Raw genomic sequence first — 21,654 nt, 5'->3', positions numbered from 1 at the left:
TCTTTCTAAGCATTAGTAGATGTTTGCAGTCATCCTATTAATCTTGAACAGTTTGAGCTGATGAGAAAATTACCAATTTAAGAACTTTTGAAGGACTTGTTTGATAGTAGGAAGTAATACCTCCCATTTAAATACTTCTTACTTTTTTTTCTATTTAACTCAGAGTGCAAGGGAAACATTTTACAGGAAATCAAGTTTTAATTCATGTATTAAGAAAGCCTGATATAAACATACTAATTTAAATGGACTCAGTTATGTTCAAGTGTTCTAGGGTAACAGTCTAGGTTATAAAACTGGAAAGCTGTTACTACAATTAACAGGAGTACTGCATTACATACATTAAACTGGTGGGGCATACATACTACATCCAAACCTTCAAAAACCACTTTAATACAAGGTTTTAATAATAAATATTCTCTGTGCTATAGATATCAAACTGTAACTTCTTTATAAAAAAAAACGAGGTACAAATTTAAGCTGGACTTAAGTGTTTTCTGCTGTGCCCTCTGCCATCACCCGGTGCACTGATACAAAATGATCAAAGGCAGATTTGATGATAAACCGCAAGTAAGTGGCTTGGAAATCAGGAAGCTGTAGAAGGAAAAAAAAAAGTTATTGCATTGTCTGTAGTAACGTAACTGTCAAACAACATTCGCAGAAGTTTGTAAGCAACTGCTTACAAGACAGAATTACAGAAGAATCTAGATATTTCTGTGTCTGTTTTCAAATTACACATAAATCAAGCTCTTTGAATACATCTAGCCAGCTTCAGAGCTTCTTTAGATGACAGCAATTCAAGAAAGTCCCATCCCTCCCAAATACTGCACCCTTAAAGGCAACAATTGAAGGAGGAAAGATTGCCACTCTTCTGCAAAGAGCTCCTTCACATAGTTGGGAGCAGTAGGCAGGTGCAATTTCATACCATAATCTACAAAGGAGCAGTTGGGAAATGCAGTTTCATACCATGATCTACAAATTCCTGTATCTAACATCAATTTAACAGTAATTGTAAATAAAGACATGTTTTGGTTTTTCATGGTTGCTCCCCAGTTAGTCTAGACATCCCATGTCATGAACCACTACTGATGTACACTGTAAATACTCACTGGAAATTCTTCCATTTGAAGCTGTCCTTCGGTGTGTTGCAAATCTAGAAAATACATTTTAAAGCAAATAATGAATAATAACGTGCAACGCTGTGAAAATTTTTCACTGGACTTCAGAGTTGAGGGGAGTTTAAGGACCATGAACTTACACTGCATATAGAAATTGTTCTTTTTTTACGAGGTGATTTAAGAGAACAAATAGTTTTTCCAATATCCCAGTGTATATATATATCCCCCTCATTACACTGTTTTATAAAATGTCACCCCAGAGGCATTAAAAAAAACAAAACCAAACCAACCAAACAATGCAGGAAATGGCACTCTATTATACTATGTAAGTCTGTTTTTAATTTTTGGAACATAAAAGCGAGTGCACGAGTAGTGCTTTTAGCACTTATACAGCATTTTACATCTCCAAACTGCTACACAGACCATCAGTGTTCATAAACTTCATTTAAATGTGTCTGTTACATTAACATCTAATAAAATAATCATCAAGGCACACTTGATTACTCAACAAATGGACATGGGGTTAAAGTGACTCACTGAAAAAATTATAGTGTATCAATAATGATAAAAAGGATGGTTTTATCTGTATGGCTAAACAGAATCTAACTAAAATCTAAACTCAATTTTATAAGCATAATTTTACAGACTACATATACTTAGTCAAAGGCATAAAATTAAGATTTAACTTTAGAATAAAGAGTATTGCTTCACAGTATATTTGTTTATCATTATCCATCTAAAAATGCATTTTTCAAGTTGGGAAAATGGTGCTATATAGCACCAGGCTACACGACCGGACACCTGGCTCTTTCTCCAAAATGTCCATGTTTTCACCTGATGTTCAAAGAAACCAAGGGGGAACCCAAAGAATTTGATATTATGTATGCAAAAAGTGATAGTTCCCTCCAGAAGAGCATCACTGAAATTATTCAGGCAGCTAAGGTGAAAATGTAACTAAGTTACTGTGAGAACTACTCTGTGGTATAACATCATAAGCAATTTTTGCAGGAAAACAGGGATCGCTGTGAAAAGTGCCAGTAAAATACTAACCAAGACTAACTAAAATTAACAAAAGTAGTCTAGGTCACAAGGCTCCACCAAAGGCTGACAACGTGACCGATCTTGTTCTCGGACACCTGCCAGGGCACGCATCTTACTGTTATCTTCCCTTGTTTTGCTAGAAAAAAAAATCATTTCCAAGTTTCATTAGCAAGTTTTATTTTTGATGAATTATCTCAGTAGTAACAAAAAAAGTCAATCAGAATCCTTCCTGATCATCGTCATTCCCACAAAATCCCCACTGCCTCAGATTCAGAATCTTACCTTTTTCAATGCACTGTTCAAAACCTACTGGGTCTTTAGATACGCTTCTTTCAATCCTTAAGGTCCGCACTGAAATATATACACATTTAAAATATCAGTACAAATTCTTTATTGATAATGATATTTACTGCATCACTTTTCATCTACAAAGCACTTCAAAAGCATTAACTAATCCATTCTTCCTCTAATTTATGGGGTAGGACTATAATACAACCATCATCCTCATGTTCCAGGTTTGACAAATGACAAGTTTTCATGTCTTTTGCATAGCCTCTGCTAACGGTCAAGCTCCTGCCTCCATGCTCTGACCTTGTAATAGTTCTGTTTTAGAACTCACATTTTCCTTTACATCATTTAAAAAAAGTAAGACTAAGAGAGTTCTGTCCTATGAAATTATAAAAATCAATATTCAAAATAAATCATTAAAAGACTAAGTATTGTAGTCCTGTCCATTGAATTAGAACAGCCATCACTGCAACAGAAGAGTTAATTACAAGCTCAATACAAGGTATTGTAAGAACAGAACGAATGCAGGTGGGATAGATTTTCCATCTTTTTCTGATTTATTTATGAAAAACTTTGGATGTGGAGGACAATGGCTTTGTTAAGCTAAATGACACCTTATGAATTAAATTAAGCTTTATGAATCTATTAGAAGTGACTACTTACAGGATGTGACACTACTGTGAGAATTTACATATAGGCGCACACACACATTTTTAACGTAGTATGTATTACGTACTGCAATACATGAAGTCTTACCCAAATAACACTGGATTGCGACTTTGCTGATTTTTACACATTTAGGAAAACCAATAATGAATTCCTGCGGGAACATGCCTGTCGTTGTCCAAAACGTTTCTGAACTTCTGTAGAGAAAAAGGGACAAAACCCCCACCTGCGGCTTTCCATCTATAACCGTCTCTAAATTTATCATTAAAAAAAAAAAAAAGCTGCAAAGCCTTTTTTATTTGGGGTACTTTAAGCAAACCCCAGTGTGACAATGGGGAAGCTCTCTGGAGGTATTAGAGGTATTAATACTTTAACGTTCAGGCTCTGTACCCGAGCAGTACCGCAACAGGGCTCACGATGCGGGGGGGGGGGGGAGGCGTGTGTTCCCCCAAAAAAGTTAAATTATATGCCAACACGAGCGAGTAAGCAAAACACGGAGCCTGGCAGTGACGGGCTGCGGTACCGGCAGCACCGGGAGGGATCTCGGCGGGGAGCGGTCACCCCGGAGGAGCGGCTTCCCGCCGGGGCCCGCGCACCCCTCGCAGCCCCTCAGCGCCCCGCGCCCTCCTCACCCGTCCGCCATGTTCTCGGCGGGGTGCTGCTCGTCGCTGGAGGTGGCCAGGACGAGGGCAGCCCCCGCCGAGCTCAGGCACCAGTCGGCGGCCCTCATCCCCGCCCGGCGGCCGGCAGCGGACCGGCGGGGCGGGGAAGGCCGGGCCCGCCGCTACCAGGCAACGGCGGCGGCCCGGCGCAACCCGCAAAGCCGTCCCCGCGCGCCGCCCGCCCGCGCCCGCCGTTCCGCCCGCGGCAGCCGCGCGGTGCTTCGCGGGCTGCTGCGGGACCCGCCACCTCGGCCTAAGCGCCTCGCAGGCGCGGGGCAGCGAGAGCCCCCCACGGCCCCGGCGCCCCCTTTCCCGGCTCCCCGCCGGTGCCGTGGCCTCCCGGGAGCCTGGCGGAGGGGTGGCGTTGCGGCTGCTGCCGCGGGGGCGGGAGGTCTGGGAGCGGGGAGCCCGCCCCGCACCCGGGCGGGGGAAGCTGGACGGGGCCCCGGCGCCCCCCGCCGGCCCTCAGCCCCCGCTCCCGGCATGCCCCGCGCCGCCCCGGCCCCGGCCCGGGCCCGCGCCCCGCCTCCGGCGCGGCTCCGCCCGCCGCCCGCGGGCGCTGCGGGATGGGCGGCGGGAGCGCCGAGCCGCGGCCCGGCTGACGGCGCGTCGGGGTGGCCCCTCCCGGGGCAGGTAGGTGGGGGCCGGGCCGGCGGCCCCGGCGGGGCGCGGGGAGCGGGGCGCTCGCCTCCCTGCCGCACGCCTGCCGGGCGGGGCGGACCGGGGGCCGGGCGGGGCGGGGACCCTTCCTCTTGCGCCCCTCGGGGCTGCCCCCGGTCACGGCGCGCTCACCCCCGGGCAGGGCCCGATCCCTTCACAGACCCCCCCCGGGCAGGGCTCGACCCCCCCTCCCGCCCCCTCAGGGCCGGACCCGCTCCCCTCGGCCCCCCTCCTCCCGGGCAGCGCCCGATCCCTTCAGCACCCCCTTCCCCCGCCTCAGGCAGGGCCCGATCCCCTCCCGCCCCGCAGGACCTGAGCCCCCAGCTCCTCAGGGTAGGAGCTGACAGGACCCCGCCAGGGCAGGGTCTGCACCCTGCTGTCGTGTCCGTCCCCCCCCGTCCCCGTCCCCCCCCCGGACCCCTGCTCGCAAAGCAGAGCCCCCCGGCACCGGCTGGGCTAGGCTGGGGAAGGGGCACCGGGAGCCTGCCACCCTGGAGGGAGATTCTCCAGCAGGCTCCATTGCCCTGCTGCAGTCGGCCATTTGCCCTCATCCTCCTCCCCCCCGCCTGCAGCAGAGCCAGGCCAAGCTGTGGGCCCTGCTTCCCACGCAGCCCCAGACCCCCTTCCGCTGCCCGTGCCTCTGCAGGACTGGGATCCAGCCCCAGGCCGCTGACGGGCACCAGGCACAGACCCTGCCAGAGCAAAGGCCCTTCACCTCTCTGCCAGCCCTGGGTTCGGTTCCCACTTGACTGGTGTTTGCGGTTTGATGGCAGACGGCGCACACCCTTGTTCCTTGCAGCGCAGGGTTGTGTGACCGTGCTCAGGGCATTGAGGAGAACTGCCAGGGTCTGGGGTCTTTCCTGACTGTTGTTTTCCCCTGTGGCGATTCTTTACCTGTCTACGGTTTGTTTTTGCAGAACTGGACGAGGGGAATGTCTTACTGTCTCCACTCAGAAAGCCATTTGGATACTGGGCCAATATATGTGCGTGAAAATGGGAAGCTGCACGTGGTAAATCAGGGTGCAGGCGGCATACAGAATGTCACTCCCAAAACAAGATCTTTTAGGCTGTTTTCCAGAGGATTTTCGGTGGAGCTTTGTATGAACAGGGAGGACGATAGGGCAAGGAGGCAGAGGACTGATCATTTCATCTTCACGTACACTAAGGAGGGGAACCTCCGGTACTCGGCCAAGTCTCTCTTCAGCCTAGTGCTGGGTTACATTTCTGACAATGTTGATCACATTGACTCGTTGATTGGCTTCCCAGAGCAGATTGCTGAAAAGCTCTTTTCAGCTGCAGAAGCAAGACAAAAGTTCACAGAACCAGTAACGGGACTGAGAGCTCTACAGAAGTTTACTGAAGCATATGGCAATTTGGTGCTATGTTCATTATGCTTGCGGAATAGGTAAGTGTGTTCAGTAACAAATATCGTCGTCTACTAGTGCTTTTTGCTAGCACACTTAAAGTTTCCCTGAAATTATTTTCTCTCAGAAATAATTTAAAAAAAAAAATCTCTTGGGCCTTATGACACCACATAATTTTAATGAAATGACCTGAGCCTTGTCTCACTCTCTACTGCTTAATTCGTTTTGTCCCATTCCCATTTTGTCCCAAGTAACAAGTGACAGGATGAGAGGAAACAGCCTCAAGTTGTGCCAGGGGAGGTTTAGGTTGGGTATTAGGAAAAACTTCCCCAAAAGGATTGTCAGGCACTGGAACAGGCTGCCCAGAGAAGTGGTTGAGTCCCCATCCCTGGAGGTATTTAAAAGAAGGGTAGACATGGTGATCGAGGACATGGTTTAGTGGTGGACTTGGCAGTGCTAGGTTAACAGTCGGACTCAATGACCTTAAAGGTCTTTTCCAACCTAAACGATTCTGTGATTCTATGATTCCTTTCCTACAAGTGCAGCTGCTGGTTTCATTCTAAGATAAAAATCGTAACTCAGGTAATACCCGTGTTAACTGACAGAGGTTTTTATGTGAAGGATTAAACCTGCAACTATTTTGTGTTTAATGCCTTCTGGGGTGTTTGATGGGGTGTTTTTGTAGTTGCTGTTTATAAGCATTTCAACATATTTAGCTGACTGTACAGACAAAATACACCCTTACAAACTGTCTGTTTATTTACAATAAGCTCGCTATCCTGTTTCATTTTGGGGGCTCAGAAGAAGATGCAGTCTAGTAGGTAAGTTACAGGCTTTGAAGTCAGGCAGGTTTTACCTTAGTTTATTGTGGTTCCCATCCCCATATTGAACGTGCTTTAATGAGGTTCTGATGAGAGTCCAGCACCAGTTTTTCCATCTTCTCAATGTCTTTCACTAAAAGAAAGTCTTACCAACCTTAAAACCGGATTATGTTTTTAAAGCGTTGCTCCTACTGAAGTCTTTCCCAGTAATATAACCAGTCTATCTTCCATCTGTACACTTGAAAAAGGGATCGTTTATCCAGTTTAAAATCAAAGTACAGGCATATTCATCTGAAGTGCCAAGAGCGCAGTAGGAATGTTTGAGCAGAGGTCAATTATCCTTTGTTTTATCCTTTAAACGTACTCCCTTTTTATCTCTAGTACTGATACTTTTTATGGGATTAATTCAGAAATGAAGTTACCTCTGGCATCTTTTGCCATTTATAGAAAGCTGAGTTAAGTATCGGTCTTTGAAATCCAGGAAGTAAGATATTAAGGCATTTTCTGACGAATCTAAAGATTCATCATCTAAAGATTTCTAAAAGAGCCCACTCTTCTCTTTACAACCCCCCTGAGCTAGCAGAATCTCTCAAGAGTAGGCTTGCGCTCTGACTATATATACTGCCTTCTGCATAGCTGAATTGCATGGCAAAGGGATTTGGTGGGGTAGTTGGATAGGTATACTTGCAGTGGGAGGATATTAAGGTCCCCTTATTTGCATGGGCAAAGAGGTGTGCCTTGAGTGGTTAAATTAGTAAGCACCCCTCATTTCATCAGTGAAGATGCTGACCTCAGGGTTTGTCTTGCCATGGGAAATATAAGGTAAATTCAGGAGAGATTAGTGAATTTGGGGCTTGTCTTGCCACAGGGACAATAAGAAGTAAATTGGTGAGGCAGTGACTGCTACGTGCTTATTACTGGATATTCGTGCATGTCATTCTTTAGTGGTTTGTTCCAATCTCTAATCCTCCTACTGAATAGTTCCAGCACAGATGTTTGCATGGCTGCGGAGTGAATCAGATCAGGGAACCAACACAGCTAAAAAAATAACCCACTGAGTAACTACTGCCTGGGGTGTAGTCACAGTTCTAGTTGGAGTCCTGCAGGTGTCCTGTAGGACTTACATATCTAGTGAAGTATTTTATTTACATATATAAAAAGTAAAGTTTTGCCATTTGACAAGCTATCCTGATACATTTGAAGTAGATTTTAAACCTGGATGAACCTGGGCATGTCTACCCATTTCCTAGATACTGAGGAAGAACAGTCTGTGAAGTTGATTTACGGTAAACTGGAATATATATTCTGCATTATTCTGAAATAATACAATAATAATCTGTAAAGAAGTCCCCAATTGCACTGTTTGCAAGTTGAAGTCTTAATTGTTAGTCCAATATTTTGAATCAAAGCAAAACCATGACATTTGTTCAAGGAGAAGACTGGGAACTCAGATGTGTTGTGCGCAGACTGCACATAAAAAGGTACTTTGGACAGCTGGCTAATTTCTGTCAATTTTCACATAGGTACTTAAAAGAAACGACTGCATTATGCTTGTGACACTTGAGGATATAGGTGCCGCCTCATGTGCCTGAACGCTTGTAGCTTTTTTGTTTTTTGTTTTTTGTTTTTTTTTCTCTTTGCAGATACCTGGTTATCTCTGAAAAGCTAGAAGAAATTAAGTCTTTCCGGGAGCTGACGTGTTTGGATCTCTCCTGTTGTAAACTTGGAGATGAACATGAACTGCTGGAACACCTCACCAAAGAGGCTCTGTCTAGGTACCAATTTCTTGACACATAGCTAAAAATGACACTTTCTTTTCCTATTACTAAACAGTTCGAAGAAGCAGGCTGTGACTTTAAAGGAAAGTTTCACAGGCAGCAATGTGTAAGTTTGAAGATACAGAATTTATTGTACACAATCCAAAACACATACTGAATCATAAAAGGTCCTACAAATGTGCAAGATAATTTACTGTCTCATGTTTTTAAATCAAGTTTTTATAATTTCCATTGGCCAGGTAAAAACTGCATCTTAAGCATTTGGAACAGTTTTACGCTTTTATTTCCTTTTTTGAGAGGGAACTTTATCAGCCAAGTTTTTAACCAAACTGGTGTTCCAGATGAAGATTTCTGCAAGCAGTAGGTTGAATATTTAGTTAATTAACATTTCAAAAAAACCCCCCATAATACTAAAGATTGAAAAGTAGAACATTTTGGAAATCAATAGGCAGGATGACTGCTAATTAGGGGATATTATGTTACTATAAGATTTTGGTGCATTTTGCATCAAGGTTGTGTCTTGAAGTGCTCTGGAGAATGTTTTAGTGTTATGTTTTTCCCTGAGTTTTGTTCATCTATGTTATAATACCTCATTGCTTACTTAAAAATCATTGCTGGATCTCTTACCAAATCTGTCCTCTCTCATTTTGCCAAGCATTTTTCTCTTTTTAGTTTCGAGTGGAGTTGAGATTGGCAGCCTTGGTTTAAATAACTTCAGCATATAAAGAACCTTATTGTCTCTGTTAGCAAACGCTTGTGCTCTAGGATTGGTTTGTCACTGGAGCTCTGGTCAAGTAAGCACTTCTGTTGAGCTAGCAGAGGCAATAAAAGATATTTGTTAGTCCTACTAACACAGGCTTCTTTCTTATTACTTTTTAGTAACATTAACAAAGTAGACTGAAGGGTAGGCACAGGAAGACCCTGGCCTTCCGACACAGAGTTTTAGCACATTTTGCAAAACTGTCTAAAATAATGACTATAAACTATGCGTTTGTATCTCTCCTCTCAGCGTAAAACGGCTTCTCCTGAAAGACAACTCTTTATCAGATGCGGGCCTTCGCAGAATGACAGCACCAGTACGAGTATTGAAAAAGGGACTTGAGAATCTTTTGGTATTAGACTTGTCTTGTAAGTACTTCATGGTTTAATATTAGAAGCAACCTGTATCCTTTCTGATAAAGAATTTAGCCTCCTTAATATTGAAGGAATACAATTAATTTGATGATTCCCATGAGCCAAGCACTCAACCCCAAATTTCACCAACAACTTTCCAGAAGGCACAGGTCATACCTGTAGTCTCAGCCACTTGCTACTTACATTTTTTTTTTTTAATAGTTTGAGAACTGGTATTGTAATACGTGTATTTTGATCATTAGAGGGTAAAAGTCAGTTTGGACTCACTTTCAAAACATGATGCATACTACAAAAAAAAAAGGCCAAGCCCCCCTTGTTCTAATACTAGCTTTTGGAACAAATAGTTTCTTGTTATTCTGATCATCTTGCAACTTAGCTAACTTTACTTGACCTTACAGGTAACCCTAAAATCACAGATGTGGGAATTGGATACCTTCTTTCTTTCAAGAAATTGAATTGTTTGGACATTTCTGGGACAGGCCTCAAGGTAAAAGAGCATCTGGCTAAGTTTTACTAGACAAATGTAATCAAATGTTCTTTCCCTCTGACTACTTTATTTCCCTTTTCACTAGGACGTTAATGCTGTCATTAAGCGGATCCAAATGCAGATAGGCCTGGTTCACTCAAAAGTGCCTCTGAAAGAATTTGATCATAGTAACTGCAAAACAGAGGGATGGGCAGAGCAGGTATGGGGTTTTACGTCTGTTTTACTCTCTAGAAGTTGTCCTTATGGAGCATTAAATCACTGAATAGGAAAGAATAAGGGATAGATCTGTTTCCAGTGATATTTCTGTAAATTTTACAAGAAAAATTTTAACTCCTTCAAATGTTATTTCAGACAGTTTTGCAGTGGGAACAGGCAGTTATGGAGGCCATCAAGCCACAAGATGACTTGAGATCCAGAACAGCCGCTCTTCGCTTCTGTACGTAACTGCATAGACACCACATTGTTTGTTTGTTTCCTTTTCTACAAGGAATATTTTCATACTTTTTTAATAGTACAAATAGCATCTCAGGTGTGCAATTTCAGCCATTTGTGTGACTTCATTACAATGTGTTTGAGTTTTTTCATTTGTTAGACGGCTGGATAACTCCTAAAGTACAGCATGGCAGCATGCTTAGGGCAACATATAATGACTGAGTTTTCTCCTTAAAATTCTGAGTCCAAAATATAAATGTTATTTTTCCCTCTGCACATTTCAGCAAAGCAGTCAGGATTCCAGCTTGGCTTGGCCAAAACAATTTGCAACACAAGTATGCATTTTACAGCATAATTCTGTTTTTCCCAAAATCTAACCTTGATTTTTTTTCCTGTAGATGGCAAGACACACAGAAAAGAGGAAGTAGTCAAATGCAAGTTGGTGGAGGCAGAAACAAAAGCATCTGGAAACTTGCAATTTTATAAGGAAAAAGTTCAAAATTGCCATGTACCTTTGAAAAAGGAGGTTGCAGGCAGCCATGAATTAAAGAACAATAAAAAAAGAGCTTTGGCTGAACAGGAGAGAGAAAGGACTTCCAAACAGAAGCATCTGTGCCTCACTGTGGAGGACTGGGACTTGTTAAATACCTACTGAGTCAGAAAGAAGTGGGCCTTTTGTTTGTTGTTTTCTTGCTGATGACAGAATTTAGACATATTGAGAGGGAGTAACAAAGGAGACCAGTATTGTTAAATCTGGTTGCTGTGATATGCTTGTGGGTTAACCTATGCTTGGGGAGGGATAGAGTCAAGGAGAAGGTTGATGATACTACTGTATATTTTCAATACATAATAATTTTTGCAAATAAAGTTTTTGTTGTCATCCTTAACTAATTCTTCTGACATAGATATCATTCACAACAATAGCTGGTCCTGTCCCTCCTCCTCTCTTGCCTCCTGAGGGGCAGAAGACTAATCACTGCAGCTCATCTGAAATGAAGCTGCAATGTGCTTGTCAAGTGCCCTGGGACTTTAATAGTGCTGGTAGAACATAAACCTCAGCCTGTCAGCACCAGGCTCTGCTGATAGAGCTCTGACAAAGGGAGGCAGCAAAGAGGATAAGCGCAGGCCCCAGGGGAGGGAGGCAGAGAGACAGTAACCCCTCGCTAACAGTTATCGCCAAAATCCAAAGTAGATCAGCAGTCCCCTGTCTCCCGCCTTTTAGCCCAGGAAACGAAAGCTGAAACTGGGTTAGCGTAGAGATTAGACTCTGCAGTTGTAATATATTTTCCCTTATAAGCAAATTCCCTGCATTTGAGCGCATTCTGTGGTTTAGAACGCGTTCTCAGTGTCCACGCATGCCTGCAATATACTACTTCCCCGTGAGTTGGGCGCTGCGACCATCACTGTGCTCTTAGGCCTATAAGGCCAAGAATTTACTGCAAGTTTCCTCTACTAGTGCTTATTTAGAAGATACCTTCCTTTTACACTATTGTTTACCATAATTCAGCGACAAGAAAAGCAACACATCCTCAGAAATCATGAAGAGGCCAAGAAAAGGAACTTCACCTCAAAAATGCATAAAGAGCTAACCCCCCCTTTCTCTCTTTGTTCCTTTATTGCTGAATTTTCCTCAAAAAAGGACTACGCACAAACAAAACAAGCCTACTTGCATTCAAGCCCTACATTTTTTCCCCAGAAACTCAAGGCTATTAATAGCTTCCACTGACAACTAGATCAGCCCTCTGCTGAGACAAGTAATGGCACAAATAGTGACTTAGCAAAACAGCATCTCAACAAGGAGGAAGATGGCCGTGGCGCTCAAGTATAATCCTCCTCCTGCAGCTGGCTTCTGGTTCAACAGCCACCAGGGATTTCTTTTGCTAGCCCTTCCACCACTGTGGAGATCTGCTAATCTGACCGTGGAGAGATGCACGTCTTGGAGAATCGTATACTCCATTTCACATCGCTAAAGCAGCCGGGAGCTGATGCCTTGAGCTGGAAAATAGGCACATTGTGATTTGACAGGAATGGTCTGCCCAGGTCACAGGCTTGTTGGTAAAATAATACAGTACAGCTTTCCTTTTCAGAAGAGGTTTTAGAGCACTGTGTTTCTTATGCTCTCCATCCCTGATACAATTATTCGTTTTCTTAGGTTTCTTGCTGACCAGCAGACTTCCTCTTTTAAACACACCACTGTGTAAATTTTATCCTAGGAAGACTTAGACACGCTTACCACTATGTCCTCAACCTGCTAATCTCTGTTTATTGCTCTCTGTAAGGCACACAGCCTCTGCTGACCAGGAACAGGGCAGTAAGGAAATTACAGGAGGAGACTCACCCTGAAATAGATAGGCTCAGCGAAGTGCCCGCTTAATCTCCCCGCTGTGTCCCTGGCTGTTTCCAGGCTGGTTTCCGAGTCTCGCTGCTGGTGGACTGCTGCTTCCCACATTTCTCTTGGCTAGTCTCTTCACAGGTGTAAATCCAGAGCATGAGGAGTCCTCAGTTCCTCTGTCCTAACCTTGAGCCATTAATCACAGCTCCAGCATCTCAGGAGCGCTCCCTGGGAACTGATCCAGGGACATCAGCCAGAGAGCAGCCCTGCACGTACCGGGTGGGTCAGCTCCTCTGACACCAGTAAACCTTTACTGGCTATCTATCTTAGGTGCAGAGATCACATTCCTGACCCCATTTCTTTGTGGTTCAGCTCAACTGCAAAGCTTGTTAGGAGAGGGGAGTGCGTTTGGTTTCCTCTTTCCAGCCAGGGATATCCTCCATGCCTCCTAAGCCTGCCTCTGTTTCCTCACCCTCCTGCTGAAGGAGAGAGAAGGTGGCACAAGGATCTTTCCTGCCTTTAGCCAGGCATTCGCCTTCTTTATCATGTCTCATAATAAAGCAAGAATTCCCAGATCCCAACATTGTCCCCATCCAGCCAAGGCAAGCCACTACTTGACCTCTGCTGTGATGGAGAAGCAGCCTTCCTACACAGCAAGCACAAACATCCGACTCCCCGCACTCACACGTTGCATGCCCAGACCCTTTCCTCTTCACCCTCGGGAGCATCTTCTAACTTGGCAGAGGTGAGCTGTGGCAATGATCAACAAATACTGGACTGGGAGAATACAGCAGTTGCCATATGGGTCAGTCTAACCAGCATCCTCTGCCCAACCACAGCAAACATCAGCAGCTCCAGAAAGTCATGGCTGTCCCAATATCTTTGATACAGAGCAAATTTTTTTTACCAATCATGTTGGCTGGGCACTATGCTGAGTGTGAGGGTGTTTTTATTTTTTTTTCACAGCTGATTAGGTCAATACTTACTGACTACAGTTGTTGTTATCCAGATATAGTTCCCATCACGAGGGATGAATTCTTCTTCCCCTTCTCTCCCACCTTTCTTTGACCACTGCCCCATAGAAGCACGCAGCAGTTATAGCCCACCTGCACCCTCCCAATGCGCATCCTCCTGCCTCAAAGCCAAGGACCAGGCTAACAGTCCATGGCTGAACCCCATCTGAATCGGAAAGAAGCTCTTCTTCCCCAGGAAAGAGAGGCTGCCCGGTAGCGCTGCCTCTGAATCGCCCCTCCCTGAGCTCCTCTTAAGAAATGCTGCAAGACTTCCTCATTGATTGCCCCAGAACATACTTTGGGCTAACAAGAGGAACAACAGCAACTACAGTAAACCAGGCTTTATTTATCAACCCCAGCTCAGCCTTGTTGAAGCGTTAGATGCCTATGACTCTCCAGTAAAAATGTGCATCTCTATTTCAGGCTTTGATTGAAGCTGGAAGCTTGCAAGTGAGAAATGTTTACCTCAAACTCGTAACCCCTCTTCTGAGCTGCAGCACTGAATGCACCGCAGTAATGTTTTACAGGCATGGAGACGGCAAGCCATCCATGCTAGCCAGGTGTGGAGAAGGACAGGTTATTAAACGCAACTTTAAAAGTTTCCCGTAGTACCGGTTCCGTCATGCAGAGTTCTGCAATCTCATTCCAGGTGAAGTATGAGTCAGAATACAGTAAAGCTATTTTTAAAAGATCTTTCAGATCTACAGCTGTATCCCAGCTACAAATTAGAAGAAACATTCAGCATTGATACAAGCCATAGTGACATGCAGAGTTGCAGATCACAGGACAGAGAGGAAATGATTGAACAGGGTTTTCTTTTTAAAGATATATGACCTGGGATGGTGGTGGGAAGAACACTGCCTGGTGTTTATTTTGGGCCTAGAAAAGTAAGGGCACTCACTATAAATGCATTTTTTTTCTCAGAGATGCTGTTTTAGACACAGATGAGCTCTTCAAAGGAGCAGAGAAAAACCGCATCTTTCTTAAATTTCAGTGGCACATCCATATCTATATCCTGAGGACTGCTTTGAAGGGTTGGCTGCCTGATCCTGCTCTGCTGGCAGACGAACGGAATGAGCAACGAACAGACCCTGTGTCATCCCACACCGCCCCGGGAGCAGCTGCAGCACTTGGTTTTCTGCTGCTCTCTGCTCCAAGGCTGCGACATTTTTTCTCCTTTCCTTGCCAACTTCAGTGCAAACTCATCCCAGCCCCATGGCTGTTCTCAACCTGCTGAGCTGCTGCTCCAGAGCTGCACAGCCCTGAGAGAAGCACATTTCATATACGCACTGGTTCCCTGCCCCTGCCCTGCAGGGACAGCTCCTTGGTGACAGGGACATGGTGATTCATCCTTGCAAACCCTGAAACCTCTTCACTTCAGTTTTCCTTGCCATTACACTCTCCATGTTGGCCTTCATGGTTTGAGGCGAGCACAGGGGATGGCCCATGCATCAGCTCCCCACCATGTCACCCTCAGCACAGCGTTCCTGAGGAAGCATCCTGGGAGCATCAACGCAAAGCCTTCAAAGCCACTGCTGAAACCATCTGCAGATGTGCTCTGAACACAAACACAGGCTTCTCCTCCTGCCCATGAGGATCAGGAGTGTGAAGAAGTGCCAGATGGAAATGCCAACGCAAGGGCTAGAAAGGCTCACCGCACTCAGCTCCTGCTCTTTAGGGTAGTCCTCAACGTACCTTCATCTGGCTGCCTGCAGAGGCACCAGCATGTCCATACTGGAGAAGCCCCTCGCCCAGGGCTGGCCAAACACAGTATCTGTGTTGCCAGCAGCTGGTAGTCTCCAGCAGCCTGCACACAACCCATCGAGCTATTGAGGCAATGCTGCAAGATGGTGCTCTGCCCACGTAGAAAAGACTCACCCTCAGACGACAGGAGAACCTGTGAAGGTGTCCCACGGCTGGTGCCTAGCCTGCAGCATGGGCTGCCGTAGGCTGGAAGCACAGCACTTCGTCCCTGTTCAGCGTCGCTGGGTGCCGGTCAGAGCACTGCTGATGAGGGCTTGCTGGGGTTGGAGCTTCCCGAGCAGGTGGCAGAGCAGGAGGACAGCAAGGCTTAAAGGTGACAATGCAGGAAGCACCCTGCTGTCTCCAGCGCTGCTGGGTGCCAAGGCTTCACGGTCTGCAGATGTACTCATCGGACCAGCTGAGGCAGTGCTGGACGCCATCCCGGCACAGCCTCCTGGGGACACAGGAGCAGTACTCGTAGAGCACAGGGCTGCAGCTCCACCACTCCGACCCGCACGGGGGGCAGGCAGCCGCTGGGAGGGATGGAAAACAGGGAAGAGAAATGCTTCTGCTGCACTGACCCCTTCCCTCCTTTCTTATGTGGGTAGCTACCCTTTCATCCCTGGCAGCTACTGAAAAGCCACTGGTGATGACCCTGAGCCTGTGAACCCACCAAAGAGGACACTTGCTTGATGCTACTTGTGGGATACAACCAGGGAGCATGACATTGCGATGACCTTTGTGGCAGACATGCCATCCTGGGAGGAACAACTAGATGTAATTTATTTTTTTAGCAAGCTACTCTAGAGAAAGCTGCTGATACAGGCAGGTCTTGCCTGAGGTTCAAAACCACGGGGGTGACTTTGGAACAGACCTGCTGCTCATTTTCGCGAGAGAAGAATCTAGATGGCCTTGAAGCTGCTGAGGCACGCTCAGTCCCCCTGGCTCAGAGACGTACCCATCTCCTGACCAACAACCAAAGGCCAGTTTGAATGATCGCTGCTGCCTGCAGCTACACATCACGATGAAACTGCTCCACACTCAGCAAGCCACAGAGGAGGAGCGACTTTTGGGGCTGGGAGCAAAGCACGAAGCCTTTCCCCTCTCAGTTGTCACCAGGTTTTGATGCAGAGCCCTTGGCAGCTGATGGGATGGAGCCTGTATGGTTCATACGCACATCCTACCCCAGCTATTTTGTGTTTTAGCGGTGGATGCCAGCCTCCAGGTGTTTCCAGCAGGATCAGTGAGCACCACACCTGTACAACCTATTCCAATCCAGCAGCAGAAAAGACCTTTTGCCCAACAGCAGCCAGGAGAGAGACTTACAGCTCCCCATCTCATCAGAGCAGTCTCCACAGTCGTTCATCCCATTACACCTCTGATCGGCATAGACCCAGTACACGGGGTTACTGCAGCGGAAAACCAGGTATCCCGGAAGGCTGCGGGGCAAGTCACCTGCAAGGGCGGACACAGAGGACACGTGCTCAAGTCCACTGGGCACAGATGCACCAGCTAAAATGGGGATGGCAGCTACTAAAGGCTGTTGTCACCGGGGGTCGGTCAGTCCTTCCCCATGCGGTGTCAGGGCATGAACAACACCGCAGATGGGGAAACTGTGGTTGGAGGAGGAAAAGGATGCTTGTGGCTGAGCTGTAAGCAGAGTCCGGGTGCCCCAGGCTTCTGCTTTAATGAGTTTTTTTTCCAGGGTAACTGGACAATAAATTAAGCGTGTAGGCATACAGTTTAACCAATGGAGGAAAACTGCATCATGGTTTAAAAAAAAAACCCTAGGAAGATTAGAGGAACTTGGAGTCTTTGATTCTTGGCACTCCTGCTGGGTTTTGGGCCATCTCTCAGCATCTGCCCTACAAAGGATCTACCAGGCTTATCTGCTCAGGTACGCAGCCAGAAGCACGAAGCAGGATTAGAGGGACCCCGGCTGCTCTGTCTCACAACAGGAGGACCAGCACAGGGAGGGCAGTCACAACAAAACTGCTCACCGCAGAGTCTCTCTTGCTCATCCTCTCCGTTCCTGCAGTTGCTGACGCTGTCACAGACCTGGCTGGCCGGGACGCAGGTCACTCCGTCATCGCACAAGAAGCCTGTCCGGTTATTGGAGGCTGCACAGAAGCGGTTCACTGAAGGGAAAGTAAGAAATACTTTATTTTCCAACATTTTCATGGAATGAGGAACAGATCAAGGGGAAGAAAGTGGGATTTCCAAAATCCACTTCTTGTTCTGGGAATAACCAGGGGCCAGGATTAACCTCTGGTAGGTTCATGGCAGAGTCTGAGAACTATACCAGTAGTCCGAAGCATGGCTGTGCCACAGGGCTGTTACCACAGCCCTGTGGAGCAGGACACCAGAGCTGAGGAATGGCTGGCGCCGACTGGGGCTGCGCAAGGCTGGCACAGCCCCGCACCATCCTGCTGGTCTGTGCTAGGAAGCGCAGCTTTACGCACGGTGATGGACACAAAGGCTCTTCTCATGCAACATCGTTTTCTGCCTCCCTTACCAAAAAAATAATGACTCTTGGGACACCGACCTGGCGCACGTAGCAGGAGTCCCAGCGCCACCGCCAAGCCCACGGCGGCCGCGAGGACGAGCAGCGCCGCGGCAGAGATGCAGGCGCGTCTCCGTGTGCAGCCCGCGCGGGCCCTGCATGGCTGGCAGCAGCCTGTTGGGAGGCAAGAGTGAGAGGTGAGGGGCTGGGGAAGGGTCCGGCAGGGCTGAGCGGGGTCGGGGTGTTTTGGAGGGGAACCACACAGGCCCAGGAGGGTGATGTTTTGGGGGCTCTGCATGCGGGACTGGCAGGGGGCCGATGGGGTTTAGGGGTTGATAGTTGAGTGTTAATAGCCAAACTCCAACGTTAAACACCTCCTCATAGGGAATTTCGCTGCTTGCAGTGTGGAAGAGCCCATGCTGCTGTTGCAGAGCACTGGGACCAAACGGCACAAACACCGTGTCTCTGTCGGAGCTCACCCAATGCACTCGGATGCAGAAGGGTGGAGAAGGCCAAGCCCCTGCCCGATCCCGTGGGACAGCAACGTGCTTTTCACGGCAGGAGCAGCCAAAACACAGGGCAGGCTGGTGTAAGGCTGGGAAAGGTGCCTTCCCAGAGCCCATAGCAAAACTCCTCGAGAGGAAAAATTTCATTTTACAGAGCTTCAGGCTTTCTGCCCCAACCAGGACTTTAACGTTCCCACAGAACGAGGCTGAATTATCAGCTCAAAACGGTGAGAAGTGGCAGAAGAGCAGCCCTTTCCCCCCCCAAAGACATCTCCAGGATACAAAGGGCAGCAGCCTTCCAGGGACTCCAGCCTTCAGAAAGTCACATACGTAAATCAAACCAAAGCCGGAAGCTAAAGGCCAAACCCACAGTCACTGTAACACAACAGCAGCGCACGCAAGAGCAACCCCGATCAGCTGCCCTGGTCTCTAAACCAACATTGTATCTGCTTGCATTGCTTCATGTTTCCAGACCAACAGAAAAAAAATTGTTGTTGTCATCTGAGAAGCATGTAACTGGTCACTTAAGACAACCTTGCATGTATAATTGGATTTTAGTATTTCTGAACTTAAAGAGCTTTGACTGAAAAGTTAGAATTTGTCTTAGCTGTGCTTTGTATTTACTTAGTTGTTGTGTTGTACAAACACAAGTGAAGGCACGGCCTTTGCCCAACAGCAAAGGGATCCCGGCTGCGGTAGCCACCCCCTCCGTCATGCTTGAGCAGCAATCAAACGCAGAGCATTTCAGCTTGAAAGAAAAGTGGTGAATTAAAGCATGTCTGTGTCTACAAGACAACACCTTTGACCAGAAAGCACAACAGTTGCAAACAGACATGAGTATAAAATAATGGCAGTGATGAAACGTTGTTGCAACCCAATCAAGGTTTGCTATTGATTCTGTTTGATCTCACCTTCTCCTTCTTAAAATGGTCAAAATTTGCTGAAGTTTGGCTATTAAAAATGTATAGACAGCCTATAGAAAGTTCATTAGGAGCATCTTCTGTGACAGCCAAGGGTTACCTATCATGCTACTATACCATACGACTGCCAACTCCAGGCCAACAAAGAACAGCTTCAGTTTATTAATTTTATAGTCTGGATGTTTCACTACACAGAAGGGGGGCGGAGGGAAATCAGTCTCAACAGACCATAAATACAAGTTGTATTCTACATTACATAGTTTAAATTGATTTATACTGCAATAATAAAAATGTTAAGCTCTTCATCTTATTTGTTACCTCTTTCTTCAGAGAAGGACTTTGTTGAATCAAAAGTAGCAACATCACCATTTCTCTAGAAAGAAAGGAATAAAAGACTGTTTACAGAAGCAGCACGCAGTAACCACACAAGGTATGCTTTTCTAGTTCCCATACCATCTTACCCAGGCACACATAATGTCTTCCTTTATTTTCACATACAACAAAGATCGCCTCAGTGGAAACGTGGCCCAGATTTAACACATAAAGCGATCAATCAGATCACCTTTTAAATCTTAGTTACCCATTTGTAAAACAAACACTAATGCAAGTCCAGCACTTTATATCAATACTTTCCTTTTGTGTCAAATTAGGTTAAGTAGAAACAACTCAAAATCTCACAGAAACCAGTGATAAAGAGGTCAGACAAACAATGTTATCAAGAACACATGTCCTTTAGGAAACAGCTGCATCTAAGATTTTTCTGAAGAGAAGGATGGTACCTGGGGGTGAGTTTTGTTCATGCTTCCCAGAGCTACAGCCCTCACAGCAGCGCAAAGGACCACAGGGAGTTTTCTGCGCCTAACAGGAGCGATGTTACCAGGATACAAAACGCAACAGAGGCAGGAAAGCAAGGAGCTTGCTGCTGCCCAGGCACGCAAGCAGGAGAGAATAGGGAAGGCAGCGCCAAGCCTGCGCTCCAGCTCCGGTTGGAAGTGGGGTTTCTGGTTTGCTTCTCATTCCTTCTGGCTCCATCTTGGTTTCACAACAGGGCACTAGGAAAATCGTACAGGGGACAGAGATTTTGGATGCAGAGAACCCCCTGCCACTCCTGACACCAGTTTGGAAGATAAACGCTCACCCCAGCTGATGCTGACTGCGTTTACCCTGTGCCCGCCAGGGAGACCCCCCCTTCATGATGGAAGCTTGAGGGAAGAGAGTCTGATCATCTTCATGCAAGTCTCCCTTCTCCCCACCTCCTTCCCAAGAGAGAGCTGACACGCTGACCTCGTAGCAGCCTCAACTCAGACTCCTGCAAGACTATCAGATCTCAGCAGAGCTGTGCAGGATACAACCATCTGGAATAGCTTCCCTGCTTAGGCAACGAGCACAGGCATAGCAAATCCTCGAGGGTCCTCTCTTTTACTTGTGTACTTGAATTTCCAGGCCTGCAGTAAGTCTTAGCAGCTCAGCCTGTAACTAAGATGAACTTACAAATAGATTGCAGCCTTTTAAACTGGCTGCAGGTCTCAGCACAGCACATGCAGAGTGGCGTTTTGCAGCTTCAGGAATAAAATGTTATGAGCAGGCAGCTTCGGCACAGGGGTAGGGGGGAGAAAAAGCACTGGCATGAAGTGTTGAAGGTGCCTGCGTTCTTCTTGCTTGCAGGAGTGTCCATAGGACACAAGTGCCTCCAAATTCTTGCCACCTCACAGATCATAATTCCTGCCCAAGCACTAGCAAAACTAGCTTACGAGGGCTTCAGAGGAGAAGCTGGCAGCTATACTGCCTGTAAGCTGGCCCCGAGACAGTTGCCTCAAATTGATTCAAAGCACCAAATAATGCCCAACATGGAGGAACAATTACGGCTACTTCCCTCTCCGTCCCTGCACATACAGCTCATTCTCAGTTACGTTAACATTGAGTTAATACACGCTTCGGGACAAGGGCATCTGCCAATGCTGCACTCACCTGTTCACAGACCAGCCGGAATTAAATATGGTCTTTTAGGAGCTCCTCCTTCAGCCTGGCAGCACCAATTTGTCCAAAGCAGAAGCTTCTCACAGGAATACACCACTGTTAAACTTGGTGCTAGAAAGCTTTCCTGTTCCGACAGGGATTTTAGGTGAAAACACCAAAGCCCAAGTAGCAAACAGTCTGCAAGTCTGGGCACCTGCTACAACATGGAAGAC

At 46.6% G+C, this 21,654-nt stretch overlaps 3 protein-coding genes across 3 annotated transcripts; 1 reads left to right on the top strand and 2 right to left on the bottom strand.

Annotated features, from left to right (window-relative positions):
- On the bottom strand, positions 1 to 4,164 carry IFT25 (intraflagellar transport 25). The gene is made up of 5 exons (XM_082311840.1): positions 3,743 to 4,164; positions 3,201 to 3,307; positions 2,439 to 2,507; positions 1,107 to 1,150; positions 1 to 591 (listed from the first exon to the last, which is right to left on the bottom strand). The coding sequence occupies exons 1-5, from the start codon at positions 3,838 to 3,840 to the stop codon at positions 484 to 486; spliced, it is 426 nt and encodes a 141-aa protein (XP_082167966.1). The 5' UTR covers positions 3,841 to 4,164; the 3' UTR covers positions 1 to 483.
- Positions 4,165 to 4,300: 136 nt separating this feature from the next.
- Positions 4,301 to 11,882, top strand: LRRC42 (leucine rich repeat containing 42). Its single transcript, XM_082313552.1, has 8 exons — positions 4,301 to 4,405; positions 5,350 to 5,837; positions 8,261 to 8,392; positions 9,405 to 9,523; positions 9,928 to 10,016; positions 10,102 to 10,215; positions 10,368 to 10,452; positions 10,847 to 11,882. The coding sequence occupies exons 2-8, from the start codon at positions 5,365 to 5,367 to the stop codon at positions 11,101 to 11,103; spliced, it is 1,269 nt and encodes a 422-aa protein (XP_082169678.1). The 5' UTR covers positions 4,301 to 4,405; positions 5,350 to 5,364; the 3' UTR covers positions 11,104 to 11,882.
- Positions 11,883 to 11,988: 106 nt separating this feature from the next.
- Positions 11,989 to 20,265, bottom strand: LDLRAD1 (low density lipoprotein receptor class A domain containing 1; the record flags this gene model as incomplete). The annotated part of the gene is made up of 6 exons (XM_082314447.1): positions 11,989 to 16,069; positions 16,863 to 16,991; positions 17,537 to 17,674; positions 18,082 to 18,213; positions 19,784 to 19,838; positions 20,245 to 20,265. 6 exons carry the CDS (start codon positions 20,263 to 20,265, stop codon positions 15,924 to 15,926), a joined length of 621 nt encoding a protein of 206 aa, XP_082170573.1. The 3' UTR covers positions 11,989 to 15,923.
- Between the last annotated feature and the right edge of the window lie 1,389 nt (positions 20,266 to 21,654).

This window comes from Platalea leucorodia (genome assembly GCF_965183815.1).
Source record: "Platalea leucorodia genome assembly, chromosome: 5".
NCBI lineage: Eukaryota > Metazoa > Chordata > Aves > Pelecaniformes > Threskiornithidae > Platalea > Platalea leucorodia.
Note: the sequence above shows the minus strand (reverse complement) of the source record. Positions and strands in the feature narration are given on the sequence as shown.